The sequence below is a fragment of the Vicugna pacos genome, chromosome 11 (assembly GCF_048564905.1).
Source record: "Vicugna pacos chromosome 11, VicPac4, whole genome shotgun sequence".
Classification (NCBI taxonomy): domain Eukaryota; kingdom Metazoa; phylum Chordata; class Mammalia; order Artiodactyla; family Camelidae; genus Vicugna; species Vicugna pacos.
In genome coordinates, this window is record NC_132997.1 from 74,418,910 (window position 1) to 74,443,681 (window position 24,772).

General features: G+C 53.2%; 1 protein-coding gene across 1 annotated transcript; it reads right to left on the minus strand.

Moving 5' to 3' along the window:
* Nucleotides 1-869: 869 nt before the first annotated feature.
* On the minus strand, nucleotides 870-24,736 carry RRP12 (ribosomal RNA processing 12 homolog). The gene is made up of 34 exons (XM_072971710.1): nucleotides 24,496-24,736; nucleotides 23,692-23,924; nucleotides 21,836-21,919; nucleotides 20,639-20,715; nucleotides 20,039-20,144; nucleotides 19,745-19,861; nucleotides 19,380-19,518; nucleotides 19,148-19,275; nucleotides 17,980-18,078; nucleotides 17,252-17,343; nucleotides 16,495-16,606; nucleotides 16,184-16,281; nucleotides 14,841-14,955; nucleotides 13,658-13,800; nucleotides 13,356-13,477; nucleotides 12,980-13,044; nucleotides 12,728-12,890; nucleotides 12,140-12,294; nucleotides 11,815-11,882; nucleotides 11,162-11,255; nucleotides 10,726-10,884; nucleotides 10,511-10,591; nucleotides 10,198-10,303; nucleotides 9,865-9,972; nucleotides 9,330-9,487; nucleotides 8,285-8,376; nucleotides 7,965-8,129; nucleotides 7,677-7,846; nucleotides 7,338-7,466; nucleotides 4,717-4,766; nucleotides 3,495-3,567; nucleotides 2,056-2,123; nucleotides 1,695-1,777; nucleotides 870-1,382 (listed from the first exon to the last, which is right to left on the minus strand). The coding sequence occupies exons 1-34, from the start codon at nucleotides 24,632-24,634 to the stop codon at nucleotides 1,280-1,282; spliced, it is 3,894 nt and encodes a 1,297-aa protein (XP_072827811.1). The 5' UTR covers nucleotides 24,635-24,736; the 3' UTR covers nucleotides 870-1,279.
* Between the last annotated feature and the right edge of the window lie 36 nt (nucleotides 24,737-24,772).

Genomic DNA, 24,772 nt, shown 5'->3' on the forward strand with positions numbered 1-24,772 from the left:
GGAGCATTATCAGAGGCAAGGGCATTAAACTAGGATGTAAACTATTAAGGAGCATGTGTGTGCGTGCGTGCGCGTGCGTGCATGTGTGACCTCATTTCAAACAAGGAGACTTTGAGATAAGGAAAACTATCATATCGATCAAATGCCAGGGGACAAGCACAGTTCCTCATACTTGGGTGTGGAGACGAGCCCTGCAGTTCTCTGCTCCTTGATCCCTGCTGGGAAAGCACACACAAGAGGTTCCATCCTGGGCTGATGGAACAAGGGATCCTAGGATCCTAGGAGCAACAAGAGGTCTGCACCACTCCGTTCGCTGCTCCAGACCAATAACAGGCTGGACAGTAGGAATCACATTGCTCTTTGTACTTCAACTCAATCCACTTGTCTGGGAAAAAGTGTGGATCAGGGAGGTGGGCGATCAAGCCACATACAGGCTTGGCACACAGAGGGGTTCAGTGAACACTCTGTTGCATCAGTGAACAAAGATGCTGGGAGAAACTTGTGCCCAGGAGCAACCTGGGGCACCCAGTGCTGCAGCTCTAAGAGCACTCCTCTGGCTGCCTCCCCTTTCTAGTCGGAGTCCCTGGTGCTCAATCACAGTTCCAGAGACCAGCCCCAGAGCATTCGCTGTCCTTCCTCATCCTCCAAACGTCACCTTCTAACTGGGGCTGTGAAGTGGAGTCAGGAAGATGTCCCGACATAGGTGGGTGTCCTCAGGCAAGATCTGAAGCCTGACTTAGGGCTGTCATGCTATGCCACAGACTGGATGCCGGGACTGGAGAGGAAGGGGTCAAGCCACTGTTGCCAATGACCAGACACTGCTCCTGTACCCGTGGGGATAATGTGATAAAACACAGTGTTTCTAGGGATGACACATGTGGTGCATGTTTATTTTACATCTGGTCACAGCAAATCTCACACACCAGACCAAAGCCAGGCCAAGAGTGCCACGTGGCTACAAGCAGCTGGAAGAAACGAAGACAGTCCATCCTGCTGCCCACGAACACTCCGGGCAGAGAGCACAGCCACCTCACTGGCCTACTCAGAGGCACCAAGGTCACATTCCCATCTCCAGGCCCCGGGGACGTCTCTAAAGGGTGACTCCCATTTGGAGCTTCCAAAATCCAGGGCACCTCTGGGAACCAAGTCTGGTTCCAACAAGTCATTCTGAGTCCAGGCTCTATCAGAGACTGGAGCATCTGGAGCTGGTGTCAAGGCAGCTTGGAAACTGAAAAGGGGCCTCAGGCTGGGCCACAGAGTGGCCGGGGGGCCCTGGGGTTCAGGGCCGACGATCCTTTCTGCGGAGTTTGTGTCCCACCTGGGAGCCCCGCTGGGCCGCTCTCACCAGGCCTTTGAACTGTCCCTGCAGCTTCACCTTCTTCCTGCAGAAACAAGGATCAGAAAGGTCACATCTCGCTGGGAACAGGTGGCCCCCTATCCCATAACGTCTAAAGATGGCTCCCCCCAGCACCAGCAGGAGAGGGGAAAAGGGGCAGTGCCAGGTGGTGGGCAGCATGTCATCAGGGCAGACCGTGCCCCTGATGTTCAAAAGAGTAGTTCAAGTCGATAATACTCAAGAGGCACGTGAAAAAGTACAAATAAAAAACTGGAAGAGACGAGCAATAGAGCGGAGGGGGCTGTCATGAGCACAGCCCCTACTCCACCCCCCAACCCCGATCCCGCGCACACCGTACCTGCGGTTAAGCTTGGTTCTATTGAGGGGGATGTAGGCATAGGGGTCAAGCCGACCTTTCTTCTTCACGTCACCCTTTGCTTTCTGCTCAACCATAGAAACAGTCAGCTAGGAGTGTGGGGCTCCCTTCCCACCTCTGCCCCTGACTTGATGGGCCAGTATCCTCCTTAGGTGGCGCCAAAGAGCTCCTGCAGCCCAGGACGGCCATCCAACAAAGGCCTGGACTTCACATGTTAACAGGACCTCAGTGTGGCCTCAGACTGGCTCCACAACGACAGTGCCTCTCCAGGGCAGTGGTGGGCACACCCGCACTTCCCCAGAGACTCTGTTAGGAGATTCCTTCCCCGACCCGCAGCTCTTACCTTGGCCTTGTATTCCGCCCCAGGGGTAGCCTTCTTGGCCACAGGGCGATGGATGCCAGAGCCTCCCGCTGGAAGGGGAACACAGAGGCCACGGGTCAGGCAAAACCAGGGCACCTTCCCCTCGAAGGAGGAGAGCTGCCAGGAAGACGCATCATGGTCAGGACTGACTGGCTCTGTCCTCTACCAACCAAAGACAAAGATCTTCCTGAAGAAGGGACTTCCAGTGACTTGACAATTAGACCACTGGGCTTCTCACACTGACCTGAATCTTCAGAGACCTACCAGTGACCTCTGGGAACATATACATTCTCCAGTAACAAAATACCCCACACTCTCCAAAGCTAAACCTGCTCCGTTTGTCCCAGGAGAAAAGAACATCGGCTTTGAGGTCACACAGATTGGGGTTCAACTCCCAGCTCCAACCTCAGGCAAGTCTCTTAACTTTCTGGAGTCTCTTAACCTCATCTGTGAAATGAGGCACTAAAGCTTCATCTCATCCAGGTTTCACACCAACACTGAGATAGAAAGGCAGCTCTTAATCCCATCCTACAGATGTGAAAACTGTAGCTCAGAGACAGCAAAGTGCTTCCAAGGTCAGTGTCACCTACAGCCTGGACTTCCACACAGTCATCCATGGAATCCTACAGTGCTGACTAAGGAGGACTCTCTGAGATGACCCAGGTGAACCCCCTTTACAGGTGAGAAACTAGAAGCTTAGACAGTGTGACCAGGCCAAGGTCACACAGCTAAGAGCAGCTAGGCAAGTGCTCCCGAGCCTGGGGCCTCCTGCTGCGCGGCTGGCTACCACTCCTTCCGCAGGGCCCTGGCCTGTGGGGCCACAGAAGGAGAAAGAGCCATGAGGCTCTTCAGCTGGGGCAGGATGCTGTGGGGCTCTGTGGGCACATCCGCTACTGGGTCGGGGACTTCCCACAGGAGCCCCTGGACCTCCAGCTGCACAGCCAGGGTTCTGCTGCAAGGGCCTGGGGCAGAGGCCCTGGGGGAGAGAGGCAGAAGTGAGGCAACAGAGTCCTCCTCGGCTTTGGGCAGCAACCTGGGTACCTCTTGCAGCTACTCTGGGGAGAGAAACAGTCTGGCGGCCCAGAAACAAACGTACTGGGGAACTCCCTGGGCAGGCCCAATACTAACCCTACCAACTGCCACCCTCACGGAAGCCTGGGTGGGTGGAGAAGAGATGGGGCTCAGGGGCTCCCCAGAAGGGTTGGGGGTTCCATGCACAGATCTCCTGACCCCTGGGCTCTTCCCTCACCGCCAGGCCCTCTCGGCCCCCAGCCCAGTCTTAGGTGATACATCAGACGATCTTTGCTGATGCCAACTGGGTGCAACCAGGCTGCAAAACCTCATGGCCCTGCCTGCAACACACCCTGCCTACTGCAGGCGACAGGGAGCTGTGCTCCGAGGGAGAAGTGTGGATGCCTCACCTTGGTACTGAGGGGGCATCTCCAGCTCCTCGTCATCAGCCTCTTTCTGATGCTTGAGTTTCTGGTGCTTTTTCTATAAAGAGGTAAGCAAAGTTCATGAACAAGGGAACGTGATCATCATCCTCGCTAATGATAACAGGAAAAGCAGTCACAACCTGCATTAGTAAAGGTCCTCTGCCAAGGACTCATTCCCCAACTTACACTAGGGCTGAGAGAAGGCAAGTAACCAGGCAAGGTCACACAGCTAGACAGTGCAGACGCACGGCTCCAGCCCAGTCCTCACTGCAGAGCTCATCTCAGCAGCTCCGCCGTTCGGCCTCTCCACACTGAACTCCCCGCACAGGGTTACAGCTACGCATCTGGGTACCTTGACCCTAGCCCAGCTTTCCTAACAGGGGAAATGAGGTCCTTGGCCTCTTTGGAGAGAACAGCTTTACTGGTTCTTTGCCTCACATGAACTCCAATGCATCCTCCCCTAGTCGTCAAACTCACTGATCTTTGACTTAGTGCCAGGTCCTGGGGACACAGGGGCAGGACCCACTTCCTGTGCTCTAGGGGCTCTCAGGCATGGGGGAGATCCCTGCTCAAGTCAGTCATCGCAGTCCCTCAATGATGCTACTGTCTCAGGGGTTGTGAGCCTGGGGCAAAGGGACAGGTCACCTCATCCAATTACAATCAATAGGAAGCAGTTCAGCACTTACTACCTGCCGGGCCCCATGCTGGGTGCCCCGAGGAGGAGAGGTGGGCCTGCAGGAGCCCAGCCCACCAGGAGATTTGGGCCCAGAAACTGACAACCAAGCAAAGCAGAGGGCCATTGTGCTGCGAGACCTGAGCTCCCAGGGCCAGCTGCCATGCACTGGTCGGTCCCACATGGTGCAGGGAGCCTCTTCAAACTACAGATTCCAGGGGCTCAAGCAGCTGAGGGACCCAAGGCTGGGGGCTTCAGGTCCCACTCTGTGTTCACTGGCTTAGGGGCCAGGCAGATGGGCAGGTGTGCCAGGTAAAGAGAACAAGGCTGAAGCACACACAGGTGTGTCTGGGAAATGAGGACACCAGTTCCGTTGGCTGAGGCCCAGTAGAGGGGGCTCCTCATGGAGAAACAGAAAATAGCTGGAAACATGACTCGGGCTGCATCACAGAACTGATGGCTCAGCTGGTTCTTGGTTCAGCTGGCACCTGGCACCAGTTCTGCCCCGGCCCTCCAGCAACAGGAATTACTCACACTCCTGCCGCCCACGTCCTCCATCAGGTCAGCCATGTCTTCATCCTCTCCTGAAGCCAAAAGGAAGAGAGGCCTGTGAGCACCCAGGGAGCCCCTCTTCTTCCCAAAGCCCATGCAAACTTCATCCTGCCTCCTCCTGGCTCATCAGACTGTGAGAGCTGCCAACTCCAGCCCCAGAAAATCTGTCCTGTGGAAGACCAGACCCCTGAACCCTGCCCCTTCCTCCTTTCCATCCTGGGCCCCTTGGACAATAGACCCTCAAGGAAGCGGTGACCTAACTTCTAAGGTAAATACGGCTTTTTCTGAGACTCTAAGAAAGTCTCCAGGTTTCTCGGGGAGTTAGGCACTCCTGCAGCCCCCTCTACACTCCACTTTGCTGAGAGGACTGCACCATTCCCTAACTTGAGAACCCCACCCCCACCCCACCATATGTGCTGGACACTGTGTGAGGATATAAAGTATGAACCAGCAAAAAGCACAGGCATCAAAAGTAAAGACAGGTAAACTGGACCACATTAAAAATTTTAAACTTCTGTGCGTCAAAGGATGCACCAACAGTTTGGAAACACAGCCTACAGGATGAGAGAAAGTATTTGCAAATCACGCATCTGACAAACGATTAACATCTAGAATATATAAAGAACTCCTACAACTCAACAAAAAGCAAACAACCCAATTCACAAATGGGCAAAGGACTTGAGTAGACATTTCTCCAAAAAGGTAAATGGACAACAAACATGAGAGGATGCTAAGCATCACTAATTATTAGGGAAATGCAAATCAAAACTATCATGCGACACCATTTCACACACATTAGGATGGCTACTATCAATAAAACAGAAAACAACAAGTGTTGGTAAAGATGTGGAGAAACTGAAACCCTTGTGTCCTGCTGGTGGGAATGTAAAATGGTGCAGTCGCTGAAGAAAACAGTATGGCAGTTCCTCAAAAAATTAAACACAGAACTACCATACGTTCCAGCAACTCCACTTCCGGGTATGTACCCAAAAGAATTGAAAGCAGGATCTTGAAGAGACATTTGTACGTTTATGTTCATAGCAGCATAATTCACAATAATCAAAAACTGGAAGCAACCCAAATGTCCACTGATGGATGATGGACAAACAAAATGTGGTCCAGATATACAAGAGAATAAGGCCAGCCTTAAAAAGGAAGGAAATTCTGACACAAACTACAACATGGATGAAGCTGAGGACATCACGCTAAGTGAAATAAGCCAGTCACAGAAGAACAATTGCTGAATGATTCTATTTACATGAGATAGTTCGACTGGACTTGTTTAACGGGTACAGGGTTTCAGTTTCACAAGATGAAAAGAGTTCTGAAGATGGATGGTGGTGATGGTTGTGCAACAATATGAATATACTTAACCATTTTTAAGTACACAGTTTACCAGTGTTAAGACAGTAAATTTTATGTTATGTGTATTTTACCATTATTTTTTAAAAAGCTATCAGTATATTTTTTAAAAAAAGAAGAAAGTTTAAACTGATCAGTTGGAGGAAGACAAACTGAAGTGAAGTCAGTCAACAACCAGATGTCATAAGAAGCATATGACTAAGTGAGAAGCCTGGGCAGTCCCTGGGCTTGCCGGGAGTTCCAAGGGAACAGGCTGAGGCCAAGGGGCCATGAGGCCACAAAGAAGGACTTGGGCTGCGTCTTAGAGTGCGGAGGGTTTGGGAAGGCAGAAAGAGAGGGAGGGGCATTTTCAATGTCACAAATACACGCACAAGAAGATGGAGCAAGAAGAGTGAGGAGGGCAGTGACAAGGCCAGATCTGGAAACAGTGTCATTATATCTACAGCCAGCATGGATGTGTGCTGTTCAGGTTACCACTTCAGTCTTCACAACCACCCTCTGACATAGGTATTAGTATTATACCATATACCCCAATGAGGAAACTGAGGCACAGAGAGGTTAAATAATTGTCCACAGTCACAAAGCTGGTAAGTCAGGTGTGGGGGCAGCGGTAACAGCACTGGTTTAAGAGGCTGTCGTGAGTGTGGCAGTGAGAACTAAAACAAAAGAGGATAAATTTTATAGGACCTAGGCTTTTGTGATCTAACATGATATATATACAGAGATATGTGCAGACAGGGAGCAGGAAAGATGCAATAGGACCCGGAGATGTTACATCTGAATGGCCCCTGGACAGCAGAAGACAGTCAATCAGGAATTGGGAGGGTCTTTCTACCTCTAAATGAGCTTCCAGGCCTCAGCCACGTCTACACTTTGAACAAAAAAACCTTTTTTAATTAAAAAAGGAGGAGGACAAGGAAATAAACAGAACAGAATAGAGATCAACAGAGTATATCACACATTAGGTAAGAAGTACTGCCTTTTGAAAGGTTTGTTTGAGTTACAGAAGTTCTGTATAAACGGCTAGGTTACAACATAGAAACATTTCTTAATGTGGTCAAAAAAGTTTGAGAAACTCAAAAAGCTTGAGAAAGTTACCTTAAATACATCTGTTTTCACCTATGTTTCCCCAAAAACCGATCACTGAGTGAATGAGTAAATGAACCAATGAGTGAAGAATGAATGAGCAAACAAGGGCAGCCAGAAGCAGCTGCACCCCCGGAATGGGCAGGCGGCCCCACCTTTAGTGCCTTCCTCTTCCTCCATCTTGGCGTTGTCATCCTCCTCCTCCCGGATGATCAGGCGGCCATCGGCGCTCACTTTGAAGCCATGGTCCTTCTTTTTGCCCCGGCCGGGCCCAGGCTGTGTGGCTGGTGGGGCAGTTGGGCAGTGAGGAGGTGGAAGGTCAGTCCTAATGCCCTCATCTTAACCAGCAAGCCCAGGTCTGTGCCCCAGATGGGTGCACAACAGTGTGCATGCATGAAAGATAAGGTGCCCCGTGGCCTCCACACTCCCACCCCTATACCTGGCCCAAGGTAAGCTTGTCCTCTGCGCCCACAGGTCAGCTGCTTCTTGCTTACCCAGGACTCTCTGGGCCACCTTGGGGTCCAGGAAGTTGAGGGGCTCATCCCCGCCACCCTCCTTCAGCCACGCCCGGCTCCTCTGGCGGGCCAGCCTCCGCTGTTCCTTGCCCTGACTCCTCTCCTCCTCCTCGTCCTCTTCCTCTGAGTCGGCCAAAATCTCCTCGATGCTAAGGACAGAGAAGGCCCAGGTCAGGGTGCCCCAGGAGAGGCAGGGCAGCTTGGCACAGCCTGGGCAGGCTTCGTGTTGGGAGAGACAAGGTCCCCAGGACCCCACCAGGGTCTCACCTGTCCCCTTTGCCCTGGGCGGGTTCCTCCACCTCCTCTTCCTCCTCCTCCTCCACGGCGGCCTGGCTCAGGGCCCGGTGTTTCTTGGCCCGGGCCTCTGCTTTCCGGATGTTCACCAGGACTCTGTGGTACTCCTCCGGCAGCAGCTTCTTCACCAGCTCAAACCTGAGAAGGCAGAGACGGGCCGGTGAGCGTCACCCAGAGCTGGATGTCAGCCAGAGCCCTTCCAGACCCCTGGCCCGGCCCCGTCTCTACAGCAGCCTTGATGGGCCTAAAAACCCTCAACTCTTCCCCTGCTCCCTCCCACTCAGTGCACAGACCCAAACTTGCGGATGAACTTGGTGAACAGGTTCCGAAGCTTCATGCGGAAGTGCCGCCGCATGTCGTCCGAAAGCTTCCCAATGGCTCTCATCTGCAGGGCAGAGCACCGGGGCTTCAGGGGGATGCGCGCCCACCCTGCCTGCCCCCAACACTGCAGGTTTCCCTTGGTTCACCCTGCATTACTCTATGGCTGCACTGTCCTCAGCCTTCCCATGGCTTGGTCTGAGAAACATGTGGCTGGCGGATACCTCCAGTGTCCCTCAGTGGGGCTGCGATGCAAGGCCACCTCAGTCCTTTGAAGGCTTGTATAAACCCCAGTCACTCCAGGACAGGTCACCTCTCAGGCTGTCCTCCTCGTCGCTGGTCCCAGCGAGGTGGCAGGCTAAACTGTCCCTTCTCACCTTGACCCAAGGTCAGATGCAAAGATGAGAAGGAGAGGGACCTGGAGGCCTGATGCGACTCAACCCAGCTGGAAGTGGGAAATGAGGCAGCGGTGCAGCTGACGGAGGCTCGGAGGACAGTCCCAGCTTGTTGTATGCCTCATGCCCAGCATGAGGGAGCCGGGGACCCAACACCAGGGGCTTTCAGGCCCTTCTGCAGCCCAGCAGGGCCATTTCAGGGAAGCCTTCTCAAACCCGGAAAGCAAAATGCCAGAGGGGGGATTTGGGGCGCTGCCAAATGAGAGCCTAGTGTCACAGTTCTGTTCCCAGGACTGCTCTTACCAGCACTGTGACCTGGGGAAATCTCTGGGCTCAGTTTCCCCATCTGTAAAATGCAGTGTGGCCCTGCTCACTGGCCTCTGCAGAGCCCTTGCTGCTGTGGAGGGACCATGGTGGGTGACAAGGCAGCATGGGTACTGTGTCCCTTTGCTCCAGGTGGGTCTTCCCTCACCAGTCCCTTCCAGGGCCCCTGCATGACCCTCTGTTGCACAAGATAGCATGTAGCTAAAAAATGTTTGAAGCTGGCTGGCCTCAAGGCTCACTGGGTCTCTGCTGGCAGCTCTGGGGCCATGCCGCCACCTGCTGAGGGGAAAGGGGGGCTCACCACCAGCTGCACATGCTTGGCCAGGTGTACCACGTCCATGACAACCACTGCCACCTTGATGAAGCCCAGCGCCGATTTGACCACGTCGCGGGTGCGGGAGGCCAGGAGCAGACACACATTCTCCAGCAGCTGCTCCACTGTGCTGGTCCCCATGAGACCTGTGGTGGCCAGAGGGCCCCTGTCAGAGACGCCTGGAACCCCCAATCCAGACTGAGACCCCTGCCGGGTCACAAGAGTGGGAGCTGACATTTGAGGGACTTCTGTGTGCCTGGCACGGGTCTAGTCACTCTCTGTGAGTGATTAGAGGCTAGTCCTTCATCCACCCTGTGAGCAGGTGCTGTTTGTCTCCCCGTTTCAGAGATGACAGTTAGGTCCCAAGAGGTTCCTAAGTTTGTTCAAGGTCTCACATGGCTGGGAAGAGGCAGAATAAGGACTAAAATCTGGGCAGGAGACCTAACCTCCTCCGACCAAGCTGGCAGGGGGAAGTGGGGCACTGTGGAGGAAGCCCTGAAGGCTTCAAGGAAACAGCATTTACCTTTAAACTCGAAAAGGAGATGAGTCAGGGCCAGGATGCTGCAGCTGACCATGGTCACAGCGCCCACGAGGCCAGGGTAGATCAGGACGAGGTAGCGCTGCAGGGCCTCTGGGAGGGCAGGGAGCAGGCCAAGTCAACCCGGGCAGAGCCCACTATGCATGCTGCATCCTGGGCCCACCAGGGAGGGCAATTCCGGCCAGAGAGGAGCAGCCTGTCCAGGGCCAGAGCCAGACAGCTCCCCCTACATTTTCTCTTTGACCAGCGGCTTGAAGGGTACCTCCCCCCAGGCTGGGAGCAGAGCGTCCACCCAGCCCCGTGTCACCCAAGCCTCACCTTCCTGGTTTGGGCCAAACCGAAGGAAAGCGTGGCCCATCTCCACCAGAAGAGTGAAAGCGTTCTTCCGAGCGCCCACCGACACCTCCTTGGTACACAGGATCACCTGCCCAGACAGCCCCATGAACGTGGGCTCCCTGAGCCAGCCACCCCGAGGTTGACGTCCTGAGGCAGAAGGGGGCAGGTAAGAGTACCATGCTCCCAGGAAGCGAATTGAGCCCATCCCCTCCTCCATACTGCCCTCCCCTGGCCCTGACAGCCGAATTCCAAGGAACTCCAAATCACATATACGTCCGCCTCCTGGAGGCCTCACCTCTGGGACCAGGGCACTGATGAAGTCCTCGTGCTCAGCGGAGAGCTTCCTCACGATGTGGATGAGACACTTCAGACGGGGCTGCAGAAGAGGGGACAACAGTCAGGATCCTCAATGCCACCTCTGTCTCTGAAAACCCCAAAGCATCTCCAGGCTGGCCTCTCCTGGTATTGCCCGTCCCCCCTCAGGCAGAGGGGAACCCCAGGAGTCCGCACCCTCTTGGCAGGCGAGGAGGTGCTCCGCAGAGAGTCCAGCAGGGTCTTCTTCAAGTCATCCAGGTGGCTCTGCACGAAGCGGGCCCCAGGGCCCTGGGGGCTGGCGCACACCTCCTCCAGCACGCGGTAGGCCTTCTTCTGTACCCCATGGGCCTTGCTCTGGGAGGGCGCATGGTGGAAGGGGTGGTGAGAGAGGGGGGCCCCTACATGTCCACCCCCCTTCCCAGTCCAGTAACATCCAGAGGGCAGCTACATAAGCTGTGACCAGTCCTGGAGGAGACTCAGAGAAGCTGGCCCCGCCCTCTGGAGCTCATAACATTGGATGGGAGGGCAGGGGGAATATAGACAGGAGAGGCTAACCCTGTGTCAGGCAGGGGACACTGCGGGGGTGATGCCTGCCTAGCCCTCTGATCCCTTCTGCTCCCCCGGAGCTCACCTCTAGGTAGGGCCGGATGGTAGCATAGAGCTTGCTGATGGCGGCTTCGTCAGCGTGGGGAGCCAGGGCCACGATCAGATCCAGGACAGACAATCTGCTCAGGGGCAGGAGACCAAGGAAGGGCTGAGTGGGGGCAGGGAAGGGGCATGGACTAAGAGTGTTCTCCTGTCTACTGGGCACGGGGGAAGGGAGAGGAGTCAGGGCCAGGAGGACAAGGGGCCTCCAAGGAGCCCACGAACAGTAACCACAGCTTGTACCTAACTCAGCGCTCACAAGGCACCAGCACCGCTCCCGGTGCTTTACACGTCAGCCCCTTCCATCCTCATGGCAACCCCATCGCAGGTATTCTCATCGTGCCCATTTTAAGATGAGGGCACCGAGGACAGAGTAGATAAGTAACTTGTCTAGGGTCACAGCTTGTAAGTGGCAGAGCTGGGATATGAGCCTAGGCAATGTGTCTCCAGGGTTCCCACCCTTCCCTAGCAGACTATGAAGCCTCTCCCGGAGGAAGGAGCCGGTCAGGCCTCATGGTAGAGCTGGGACATTCAGTGTCTCAAGACTTTCCTGAATCATTTCAGAGAGAAACACAGGGCTTCCGCTAAACACACCCGTCAGCTCCCTGGACTGCCCTGGCTCAAGTAGGGGCACTTTACCTGGTGAAGTCAGAGCTAGCAGGGTCCAGCACCTTCTCACTGGCTTTTTCCAGGAAACCATTCACCAACTGGCAGCCCAAAGGGATGAGAAGGAGGGAGTTTGTTGCAGAGAGAAATAGCCCGCAGCAGCAGCCACAGGACTGCACCTCTCTGCCCATTCCTCTCCCCGCTTTCAGAGGCCTTGAGCCCAGCCAGCGCCCTGCTGGTCTCTGGTCCCGTTCTTCAGGTGGCAGAGAGCCAAACAAGCCCTTGTGGGTACGTCTCGGCCTTTCTAACACCCCAACCCAACTCCTGCCCACCCGAGAGGCTTCCTCCCCCAGCTCACTTGAGACTCAGTAATGGTGAGGTAAGTTCTGATGGTTTCCAGCACAGCCCGGCGAGGGGCTGGGGTGTCCCCGGCTGCAACAGGCTGCCCATACAGGTTGAACAGGATTGGCAGAAAGTTCTTCGCAAAGCGGCTCACTTCGGCATGGTCAGCCTCTGGTAAGAGGCCAAGGTTTACACAAAAGTAGCAGGGGATGACCCTGCCTCAGAGGCTGCTGGGGCTGCAGCCCAGAGGCATCCTTTTGGGGGACCAGTGACAGGACTATGGGTTTGGGGCTTCTCTGGGACAGGAGAGGCTGAGGCCAGAGCACAGAGAACCAGATGCCACCACTGTTTATGGGGCCAGCCGAGTGCCAGACCCACAAAAAGCCTTCAATACTGACTGGACGACTTCCAGCAGCTGTCGGCACATTGAGAATTAAAAGAGAAAAGGGGCGGTGTTCAGCATTCTCGGGTCCCCAAGCAGACACTCAGGTCCTTGCAAGGGAGGAGCGGTGGCTCAGGCAAAAAGCTGGCCAGGAGATGGGGGTTAGGGGACCCGTACCATTGCCGCCATCCTCCGCCACCCGACCCCAGAGCCCACACGTACCCGCCTCACAGCCCTTGGTGATGAGAGTGCGCAGGGCCTGGCACACAGTGACCCTCAGGTCTGGGCGCTCGCTGATGGCCGTGCCCAACGTCCGTGCCAGCCCTTTAAAGGAGGTGGCCACGTCCGTGGGCCTCGTGCAGAACCCAGGCAGGAGAGTCCAGATCTGGGAAGGGAGGGGATGGTAGAGGAGGGTGACGCCCAGCAAGCTGTGCCCCGCCTGTCCTACCCACGTCCCCACAACTGACCCCTGACCTGCCACTGGAGCGTGTCGTAGATCTTGGACTCCACAGTGCTGCCCGCCTGGGCCAGGTCCATTGCTGGAGTGACACAAACACATAGCATGACCCTGGGCCCCTTCCTGGCTAACAGGCCTCATTTTTACCCAACCAAAAGCCCAAAGATGGGACAGGAATGTGGGTGATTACCCCCTCCATAGATTAAACATGACACTTGTTATTAAATGAACACCAATCGGGGTGCCTGACTGTGCCTCAGACCTCACTGAGGACGACACTCAAGCACTTGCTTGGCCCAGGGAGGCTGCTGAATGTCCAAAAGTCGGGAAGCCAGATGAAGAGCCCTTCCTGACCCTTCCAGCCGAGGCTCCAGGACTGCGGAGGGCCCGTACCTTTGCTCTTCAGGGTGGTAGCCAGCGGCAGGAAGTAGGCAGTGAAGAAACCCAGTCTCGTTTCCTGGACGTGGTCTCGGATGACGGGCAGCAGCCAGCTCCGAGGAAAATCCAGAGTCTCTCTGGGAGGAGGCAGGGGAGGCCCGATGAGGAAGAGGTGACATTCTGAGGGCAGCACACCCCACAGCATGGCCCCCGCTGAGCTGAGGAGCAGCAGGGCCCTGCTCTGGCCTCTCCCACTGACCCCAGACAGCACATGGAGATGTCACTCGAGAACACCTCACACGCAGGGTCGCACTTACTCAGAACCATCGATTTCCAAAGGCACAGCCTCTAAGACCACCTCAGGGCCCATGCTGGCCACCGCTGCCCCCACCGCGCGGTCCAGAGCTGCCGTGTGTGGGAAGTGGGGGGAGAGGCGCAGGTCACACAGGGACTGGAGGCACTGAAGCAAAGAGACCAGGGACTGACATTAAGATGGGCTTGTGGAGCAGGCACCATCGGCTGAGCCTGGGCCAAGTCTCCAAGAGGATGAGGTCATGAGCGTGGGCCCAGGTTACACCGTCATAGGTTACAAAGCAATAACCAAATTTAACCGTCAATGTGTCTGAAACTTTCAATGCTTCAGGATTAAAAAAAAATTCTGTATTTGTTAGTAACATGTAAAAATAGGGACTTTTTTGACATACAAATGTAGATTTCCAGTTTACCTTGAAAAATGGGAAGATCTGAGAAAGGCAGACCCACATGCAACAACTGGCAAATTAGCAGGCACTGCGGAGCGGCTGCCCCTCGAGACAGAGCTGCCCGCTTTGGCTCAACACAGCCCCCCAGGACCCCACTGCCTCACTCCTCAGGGACCTCTCGTAGGAGCCAAGTTTGCCAACCAAATCTACTAGGGCCCAGGCCAGGCCTCTCAAGGAAGCCCCTGACCTCCCAGGGGTGGCTCCCTTCTTCTAACCAGCAGCAGGGGAGACAATGAGGAAGATCCCACAAGGCCGGGAGCTGCTCCACCCGTCCTCGGGCACCCCACCACTGCTGTCCCCCTGGAGCTGGGGAGGACCTCTGCGAGATCCCTGATCCTTCAAAGGTTTACTCTGGGCTGTAGGATCCTCCCTAGGACTTCAGGCTGCTTAAAAAACTATGCTCATTTGTTACAGAAAGTTCAAAGAAAAATGAAATAGGGGTGAGGGAGAATCACACTGGTTCCCTAAGAGATTCAAAACCATCAACTCCAGCCCAGACCAGTGAGCAGGCACTGGGGGTGGGGATAGGGGTAGGGGGTGCTTCTGTCCCTCTTCTTGTTCCTCCCACATTGGCCCAGTCACCTTCCTGGGAACACAGTACTGGGCACGTGCTGTGGGCACCGGGGGGGTGGGAGGGGAGGGAGTGCAGAGGTAACAGAGACACGCACCCTTCCAGGAGCCCACGGTCTAACAGCCCCAGTGCCACCTCCTGCCCTGGCCCAGCCGCTTCCTGACTCACCTTCCTCATCACAGGGTGCGCCTGCCTCCCACATGCCTCAAAGAAGACACACAGCAGCTGCAACACAGAGCTCCAAGCCGCGTGGAATTTGTACGTCAGGCCCTCCTCCACCGCCCTGCCAAGGGAGCGGGCAGTCAGGGCCATGGTCACGGTAACCTGGCCCCAACCAGGAAGTCAAGGGTTGGCACCATGAATGACAGACCACAGTAAGGGTGGAGCCCCAGGAAAGGCCAAGGGGGAGAACTAATGCGTATGAAGTGCCCCTGTGCTAAGAGTTTAATTTATGTAATCCTCACACTTAAAGGAAAAGCTGTGAGGCAGGCTATTTGTTCCATCTTCAGATGAGGAAACTAAGACCCAGAGACATTAAATAACCTGCCAGGGTCACTCTGCTAGTGGCCAAAGTGGGCCTCCAAAGCCCGTGCTGTCACTGTCCCACACTTTCTTAGTGTGATCAGATGTGGGAAGACAGAATAGGAACCTGTGGCCTGGACAGAGGGGACAGAGGGAAGGAAGCTGCTGGGGTAGGAGGGAGGTCTTGACCACTAGCTACTTCCAGCCTGCGCACACCGTGGTCAGTCTGTCTCTCAAAGTCTGGCCCCAGAGGCTTCGGGCAAGAATGGCCAACGGGGCAGTGTGGGGAATGTGGGAAACAGGTAAGCTGGGAGTGGACAGCTCTATTCCTCAGTTTCCAGAAACTCTACTCCAGGGGTATCCACAGTAAGCAGGCTTATGTTATCACCAGGAACAGTACCCATAACACCACCCCCTGGAGCAGAGCAGAGACACAGAGGAGGCACCAAGGATCCTAGCTCCTTGGTGCTCAGAGGCTCCTCACTGGTGGCTGGAAGGGCGAAGGCGGCTGGTGGCTGTGTCTGTGAATGGCTTCTCTTAATACACATGACAGTGGTCTCTGCAGTCAGGCTGCCACTTACTAGTTGAGTGACCTCAGCCTTCCCATCTGTAAAATGGGGTCAGTACCCATTTCCTAGAACCATAAGGACTACCAGTAGTTTCTATTTTTTGGGTGCTTAACTACATACCAGGTACTATTCTGAGAACTTTATGTATATAACTTCATTCAATCCTCACCTCCATTAGACTGATGAGGACCCTAAGGTATTGGGAGATAGAGAAACTTGCCCCAGATGACAGGCCCCCAGGTCCACACTCCTGAGCATGACACTATGGCACCTGGAATGTGGCCAGTGCTCAAATCAACGGCAGTTGCTCCGGCACCATATGCAAGGCCCACAGTGAGTGACAGGATGGGTACCTGACACCATGAAGAACTTTCTACAGGTACACCTTATTCCCTCCTAACATAGAGGCTACGTTCTCACCTGAACATCTTGGAGATGTACTGGGCAGGGCCTGAGGCTGAGGAGGTCACGGAGCCAATGTCAGCCATGTGGGGAGCAACACACTCCTTCAGGATCTCCTGCACAAAGAGGCTGTAGCTGTCTAGGCACAAGGCAGCCCCCCAATGCCACCCAGCCTTCCCAGGTGACTGCTTCCTGAAGCCCATTCCCATACTGAGAGCCTCCTCCCAGGATGCAGCTGGTAGCCTGGGGCAAGAGAGACAGGGCAGTGGGAGACCCTCTTGTGCTCTCTTGCCTCCCTTCTTAAAACTGGGGTTGAGGGGCTGTGGTACCTGGAGGCACTGGGTGGCCGCTGTCACCACCTGCAAGTGGGGGGAGAGGAGGCAGGTCGTCGCAGTTCCAAAAAAGCGAGGGAGGTGGCCCAGTCCCAGGTCCCGACGCAGCCTGCCAAGACAAAAGGCTTCTGTGGAACCTGGCCCAGGGCTTCGGGGACCCAGGTGGCCCAGGTCTGACCCACACAGCACGTGGAGCCACTGGGGCCTTGGAGACCTCAGCTTTAGGCAAAATGAAATCAACTGATACACCATTTTCTTTTCAGCCTTATTCGGAAAAAGGAATTATCTGGTGGCTACTGTAAGAGTGAGTGTTAGGACAGAGACACAAAACAGAAACTGGGTTTGCAGGACTGAGAATCCCTCAGGAGGTCCATTAACCCAGGTGGGGGGTGGGGTGGGGCCGCAGAAAGTGGGTGATATCCTGAGAAGGAAACCACCTGCACAGGGGGACAGCCGGGGGAGGGAGGGGTGACAAGAATCAGGATGGCAGCTGGGCCCCACCCCAGGGCAGGTGCTCTCAGCCCGCCTTGCTGCTCACAGCTGGTTGGCAAACACTCCGGCAGGAAAAGCGCTGGCTCTGACACAGGCTGTGCTCCCCGGCCCTGCTCCTCATGAACACAAGAGCTGGTCTGCACACACACGTGGAGATGCCACCACCCCTAGGAGGCTGAACTGGCTCATGTCCCTCCCATCTGCACTGCAGGGCAGGGAGCCGGGCTGGAGGCCCTGGGACCGCCCTCCACTCCATCCCTACCTGACCAGGTTGATGTGGGCTTTTTCCATGACCTTCAGCCAGGCCAGCACGGGTTGTAAGTCATTCTCGCTGGGAACGTAGTCATATAAGGCCTAGAGGAGGGACAGGGAATAAGCAGGTGACTGAGCAAGTGTGTTTAGCAGCAGTTCAAGGGCAGGACCTCGTCCCGTCCCTAAGCAACAGCACGTCCCAGTGACTGTCCTGTCCCAGAGCCTGTGCACGGGACCCCAGAACTCATAGGCCCCTTGGCCTTCCTTTCCCTGCTCTATGAAGCCCTTCCACTTCTGCTTCTATGGGAGAAAAGTCTGTAGGAGCAGTCAGGAATAACTTGGGTCACACAACCCTTTGTGCACCTGACAAAAGCCAGAACGCTTCTCCGGAAACATGCACATGAGCACATGCATACGTTTTGCAAACAATTCTGGGGTTTTTTGTCCTCTTCCCCAAATCTACCTAGAGATCCCTAACATTGAGATCCCTTGTTCAAGGTACCTGTTAATACCATGAGACCATGCTGAATGGTTTATTAACTACCATGAAGTCAAAGGTCAGGGCCCCCCAGCTCCAGTGGACACTGATAAAGCTTTGGTGGCCAGTGTCCTGGCTGCCTGTCTACCTGCCTCCTGCACTGGGGCAGCCCAACCCAGTCCATCCAACCTCCCTCTGCAGGCAAGTTACAGGGTTGTCCCCCACACAGCCATGCCCCCAACCCTGTCACCACGCCTCACCGTGATGATCTGGGCGTTGAGCTCTGCCGGCAGGGTACTCGGGCTAGGCTTGGCATGGAACAGGCTGTGAAAGGCCTGCATGGCACAGGCTGTCACCAGCTGGAGAGGACACAGAGGCTTAGTGGGGAACCACGATGTCCATAGTAGCCCTGAGCTTCTCAACCTCCCACTCCAGCCGGGGGGTTTGGGGGCAGACCTGGGCCCCCTAGCCCTCAAACATGTGCCCTACACCTGGACATTCAGAGGACTGTTGCTTTATGAAGTCTTGGCAGTCACTGAAAAAATTTCAAATGATTTAAACAGTGACAGTGGACAAAATGTTTTTAACATAATGGGCTAAAAAAAGGCTACAAATGGTTTGCATACTATAATTATAACTGTATTTTCATGTGTATGTTTGTTATCTAAAAAGGAAACGTCTGAAAGGATACACAGCAAGTTGTCTGCACTGTTTATCCAAGGAAATGAAACTTGGAGGAAAAAAGAAACTTCCATTTTCTACTTTATATACTTCAGAATGTTTTTTTTCTTTTTAACAATGATTATATTATTTATATAATAAATGCTTTAAAATACATACATGAACAAACACTATAAGAAAACATAGAAAGATTATGGGGAGGGTATATAGCTCAGCGGTATATAGTTCCTGGGTTCAATTCCTCCATACTTGTTAAACAAATAAATAAATAAATACCTAACTACACCCCCCGAAAAAAACCCCAAAAAACCAAACCAAGAAAGATTAACAGAATTGGACTAGGATAGCAGAAATGCAGGGGATCATTTTCATGTACCTTTAAAGTCATCATACTGATGTTAGCAAGTGAAAAAAAAAATGAGAGAGAGAGAGAGAGAAATAACTGTGACCACAGCTGGGAAAGAGCTTGAGGCAGGGAGAGGACCAGGGCTTTACCAGACCTGCCATGGATCCATCCTCACTTTGACCTCATGTGCCAACTGAAGATGGCCAGTCTGCCCAACACCGGGGATGGGACAGTGTCCCTTGGTGCAGCTAAGAGCAGGGTTGGGGCCAGGGGGCCCCAAGCCCTGTCTTTGGCCTGAACAGTGAACTCCCTGAGTACCACTACGGTGGGCCCAGGGTCTGAAGCTATGCCTCCCTCCTCCTTGGCGTGCCCCACATGCTGGCTCTCAGGCCTAAGCTCACCACATGGCTCAAGGTCATGACCCTGAGGAGAGTCTCACTGCAGCTCTTCACCAGGCCTTCTGGGAAGCAGGGAAGCAGGTCCTTCAGCAGGGTCAGCATGTGCAGAGTGGTGGTGGCCTCCTTGGAGCCTGGCAGACAAAGGGGAGCTGGGACTCCAGCCCACCCTTTGCAACAGGCCCTGCCCTCCCCCGCTGACCTCTGCCCTGGCCGACTCTCAATCATGCCTCCCCACCTCCAGACTTCTCGATCTCCTGGATGCAGAACTTGGCAGTGGAAACGGCAGCAGGGTGATGGGCTGGGGCCTTCTCACCAAACATGAACTCACTGCCCTTGAGGACTGAGCACACTCCATGCTGGGCAGCCTTCCGGATCTGAGGGCAAGAGGTGGGGACAGGGCTGCCTCAGCATCTGACCAGCAGGGTGGGTGGCTCTCACAGCCACCAGCAACAATCATTGATTGTACACCTCCTAGCAGGCCAAGGAGAAGCCAGCAGATAGGGCCTCAGGCAGGAAGAAAACCTCGGGGCAAGAGTGCAGCACTCAGCAGGCCAGCCCCAGCCCACTTACTGGAGTGGCTGCCCCCTCCCAGGTTCTCACCTTGGGCTTGGCGTGCACGGTGAAGCTCAGCAGCCCGTGGAACACCTGCAGGGTCACGGGGTAGCTCCAAGCCTCCAGGTCCTGCTTCCGCAGAAGGGTGGCCAGGCAGGAGAGGACCTGCGGAGGAGAGGCAGTCTCTCAGCTCCACCCACTTCAGCTGGGTTCTCTAGAAAATCCCACGGGGATTTCTGAGGGTTCACAGAGTGCCTACACCCCTCCCAGGGAGTGTCCAAGCTTTAGCCAAATCAGGTGGGCGCGGGAAACAACACGGGAAACTGAGACCCAAACACTGACCCATCGGAGGGCTGAGGTGGAGCCACTGTTGGCCTGGGCTGACATGATATCCATGAAGGCTTTGGAGGCATCGGAGAACTTCTTAATGAGCACGGGGCTGGGCACGCTGTGTGCAGAGAACAGAGAAGGTCAGAAGCCCAGAGGGGCCTTCAAGAGGAGCTGGCACAGCCCCAGCCCTGGTCTGGAGGAGGTGCGGACAGAGGGAGGCAGCGCTGGCCGGCACTCAGTGAGCCCACCCTTCCTGACCCCGGTACAGTGTGTTTCCATGGCACCTGAGCCCCCCGCCTCCTTCACCTTCTCCACTACCCACCAGATGGGCCCTTAGTAAACCCCCCCAATCCTCTCCCCACCTTCCCCGTCTGCAGGTCCCCATATCCTAGTACAACATTCCACCCCACCCGCCCTGCCCCACTCAGGGCACCAGGGCTGCCCCCTTCCCAGGCACCAGCCCTCACACCCTGTCCTACAGCATGCCAAGCCAGCCTGGAGCCTGAGCTGATAATGCCACCTGATCTTTGTGTTCTTTTTAATGATTCCCTGATCCTCTTCCTCCCTTCCACCTGCACTCCCTTCCTCCCCCCACAAAAAGCCAGGACTCACCGCTTCAGGACAAGGTTCAGCAGGTAAGCAACAGCGGCCAGGGACTCCGAGGACTCCACCGCTTCCATTGTTGTCATCTGAGGCCAGACCATGGGGTGTGAGTAGGAAGCGTGTCACACAGGGCAAATGGGGCACTGGGGGCACCGTGTGCCCAGCAGGATGGTTATGCCAAGAACCCCGGCATCAGAGCCTCAAATCCCCGTGCTGCCACTGTGACTCTGGGTGAACAACTTAACTTTTCTGTGACTCGGTCTTCTCATTTGTAAAATAGGGATAATGAGTTGTTGGGAGGTTTAACTGAATCAATATATGTCAGACACTTAGAACACTGCCTGACACAGGGTGAAATCTATACACTGCTATCTAATTTACTTCACTATTCTAGAGCAGAGGTTAGAAAGCTTTTTCTGTAAAGGGCCAGATAAGAAATATTTTAGGCTTTGCAGGCCACACATGGTCTCTATTGCATATTCTTCTTTGTGTGTTTTAACTATCTTGTAAAAGTGTAAAAACCATCCTTAGCGCTCAGGCTGTAGAAAAAACAGGCCACGGTCAGATTATGCCCATGGGCCATAGTTGGCCAGCCCCTGTTCTACAGCAGTGGTTCTTAGACTTTTACACCCTTAAAAATTACTGAGGAGTCCCCAGAGAGGTTTTGTTTATGTAAGTTATAACTACTGATATTTAAAATTAAATATTAAAAATTAAAACAGAATTTTTTAAAACACAAGAATAGGCAAGCATATTCCATGAGCTCTCAAAATGTCATCAGACATCACGTAACTTCTGGAAAGCTCAATGGTACACTCATGACAGAGTGGGACTGAAAAAGGTAAATGATGTTCCAGCCTTATTATGGAAATAATTTTGACCTAGTCAACCCCCAAGGGACCTTGGGGATTCCGCCCCCACACACACAAGATTACACTTTGAAAACAACTTCACTAGAGAACTCCCTTGGCCTAACTCAATTTCATCAGTTAGGGGAAAATACAAAACAGAGGAATGGATTTTGTTTTACAAAAACAATGTAGCACATCCCACCAGCCTTACTAAGCCACTTAGGAAGGACTAAAGTGCTCTCCCCTGTTCTAGGTTGTCCTTCTCTCTCCCCGCATGCCAGGGGCCCTGCCTTCTCCCTACAGCCTGGATGACCTGCTACTCAGAACACCTACCCCCAAAATCACAACCACTCACCAGGGCAGCAAAGTATTCAGTCTCTGTCTCCTTCCCGCCCTGGGAGCGAATCACCTCGGTGACAGCAGCCAGGACAGCACAGATCTGCATGCGAGAGAGAAGGTACCTATGACATCTATTTTCCACCAAACCCTACCCAAGGGTGGCTTCTTTTTCTTGCTCCTTCACAAATTCATCTCCCGACAAAGGCCAGAGACGGACAAAATGAGCAGCATCCAGGGCCAAGGGTACACAGCACAGGGCCCAGCAAACAGGAAGACTCACACGTCTGCCCCAAACCTGCCTCTAGGGCTCTACCTCTAAATCACCTGCCCAAATATGCAAACATTCATGCACAAGTGTGTTCTCTGCAGCAACCAACTGGAACAATCACACAGCTGTCAACAGGGGACTGATGATGGACTCTTATGTAACAGTGACAGATTCAAATACCATGTAACCATCGAAAAGAATGACGAATAACTACATAGATTTAATCAGAAATACTGTTCAGTGGGGAAAAAAGTTATAGAACAGTATGTATAAAATACAACCCTGTTTCAGTAAACCTAAACAAAATGTGGGTTAAAAAAATACACAAAAAGTCTAGAACAGTAATTTGACAAGAGGCTACTGAGCCCTTGAGATGTGGCTAGTGTGACTGAGGAACTGTATTTTTAATTTTTAAAGTTTAATTAATTAAATTTAAAAGTAAATACTTTTAACATATACACATTACCATACCTAAAATAGATAACCAACAAGGTCCTACTGTATAGCACAGGGAACTATACTCAATACCTTGTAATAACCTATAATGGAAAGGAATCTGAAAGAGAATATATATATATACATATATATGTATCTGAATCACTTTGCTGTACACCTGCAACTAACACAACACTGTAAATCAACTATACTTCAATAAAAAGAAATAAATAAAAATTTAAAAAATGCTTTCTCACACTATCAAAAAACAGAGATTTCAAACTACTTGGGTATATGAGTCTACTTTTGCAACTGGAAGTTTTATGAACTTAAACACAAATCAAGTATTGCCAATGAAGATTTAGCATCCAAATGGAGATGTCAGACTAGATTTTGGAAACTCAGTATGAGAAAAACAATGCATAACACCTCACTTTAAAAAATATTGGTAAGTTGAAAAGGTAATATTTTGGGTATACTAAGTTAAATAAGATATAGAATTAAGATCAATTTCACCTGCATCTTTTTTACTTTTTGTAAAAACACGGCTACTAGAAAATTAAAAATTACATTTGTGGCTCACATTACATTTCTGTTGGACAGTGCTGGTCTAGAAAAGTTCACAATGACCTGTGAATAGTAACTGCCACAAAGGAGTTAAGTTGGGGTAACAATTTTCATATTTTATTCTACTCATCTCATTTTGATATCATTTATAGCTTTGACACTTTTCATTTAAACAATGAAAAATATAAATATGTATAATTTTAAAATACAAACTAAAAGAAAAAATAACACTTAGTTCTCATTAAACAAAACATATTCTAACCACTGTTACTCAGTATTAATTTACTCAACAAACGTTTCCTGAAAATATTCTATATAAAAAGGCCTGTGTTAGGTACAGTTGAAGAGAAAAATGTTTGCAAAATATTTTTGGACATTGGGTAATTGTCTATTTTGGACATTTGGAAAATGTCAGGAAAATACCGAGGGAAGGTTGAGCTGGGAAGATGCTGGTAGAAAACGCAGAAAGTGGAACCTGCCCCATGACAGGTAATAAGCAGAGGACACAAAGGGTAGGTCATCCAGAGATTCCAGCTGCCATCACCAGTGGTCAGCCTGCCCACCCCAACCGCTAGGCTTGGCCGTCCTGAGCCTACCCTTACCTCCTTATGGGCAGCCGAGTTGGACTCCCAGAAGCGCTGCACTTTGCTGAAGGTGACGTTACTGCAGTCGGAGAGGCCACTCAGGAAAGTGCCCGCGGACTTCTCCGTGAGAGCCGGCGCCACCTCTTCTGATTCCATGGCCGTCTCAGGGGCTTCGCTTTTGCCCAGGCGCAGGGACCCTGACTGCAGCTCATTGTGTAACTTCACTGCATCAACCGTCAGGTCGCTCTTTCCTGAGAACCGGGGACACAAGGGTAAGGTCCCCACTTCTCCCCCAAACTCCTTTTGGTCAAGAGAACAAGCACCACCCCTAGAAAACAAATTGGCGGAGTCCAGGCCCCCAATCCGAGAGGCTGAATTGTGAAAGCAGTCTGCCTCATCAGCATGCTGTACGCCTAGCACTTAGAAAACCCAGTAAGGGAACCCTCCAAATAAATAAGTTTCTGCTTCCCAGTCCCGACGGCATAAGCGCCGGCGGGAGTCGGCTGAGGGGTGCAGCGAGGCGCTTGGGAAAGAGATGAAGGTGAAGGCGCTTTGGAAAGAACCAACAGGTTTCATCACAGCCGTGAGTACTGACTCTGACACTCGTGGTACCCTAGCCAAGTCGTTTCCCTCCAGTGGACTCAGTTTCTGCATCTGTCAAATGGGGAGGATGGACCTTTACAGTAGGCTCCAGGTGAGACATTTTAAGAGACGAAAGGTCGATGCGTGGGCTCCGGAGCCCCCAGAAAGGCCCAGACCCGTGGAGGCCCAGACCCGCCCAGAACCCGGCCTCCGGCTGCGCCTGAGTCCCGACTCTGCTACCTGAGGGCCGGCTGAAGAAGCGGCTGCGGGCGGCCTGGCGGTGGCGGCAGATGGCCGGGTTGCTGTCGCTGCTATGGCCTTTCTTCCAGCGTTTCAATTTGGCCGAGACCCCCGACGGCAACTTCCCCGAGCGCCCCATGTCGAATAAGCCGGGAGTGAGTTTAAAGGACGGAGTTCTGGGGACCTAGAAACACGCGCAGAACCCACGTGGGTCCGCAACCCCTTGATTTCCTCTTCCTCTTGCGTAACTTCCGTATTCGCGTCCGTTACCATGGTA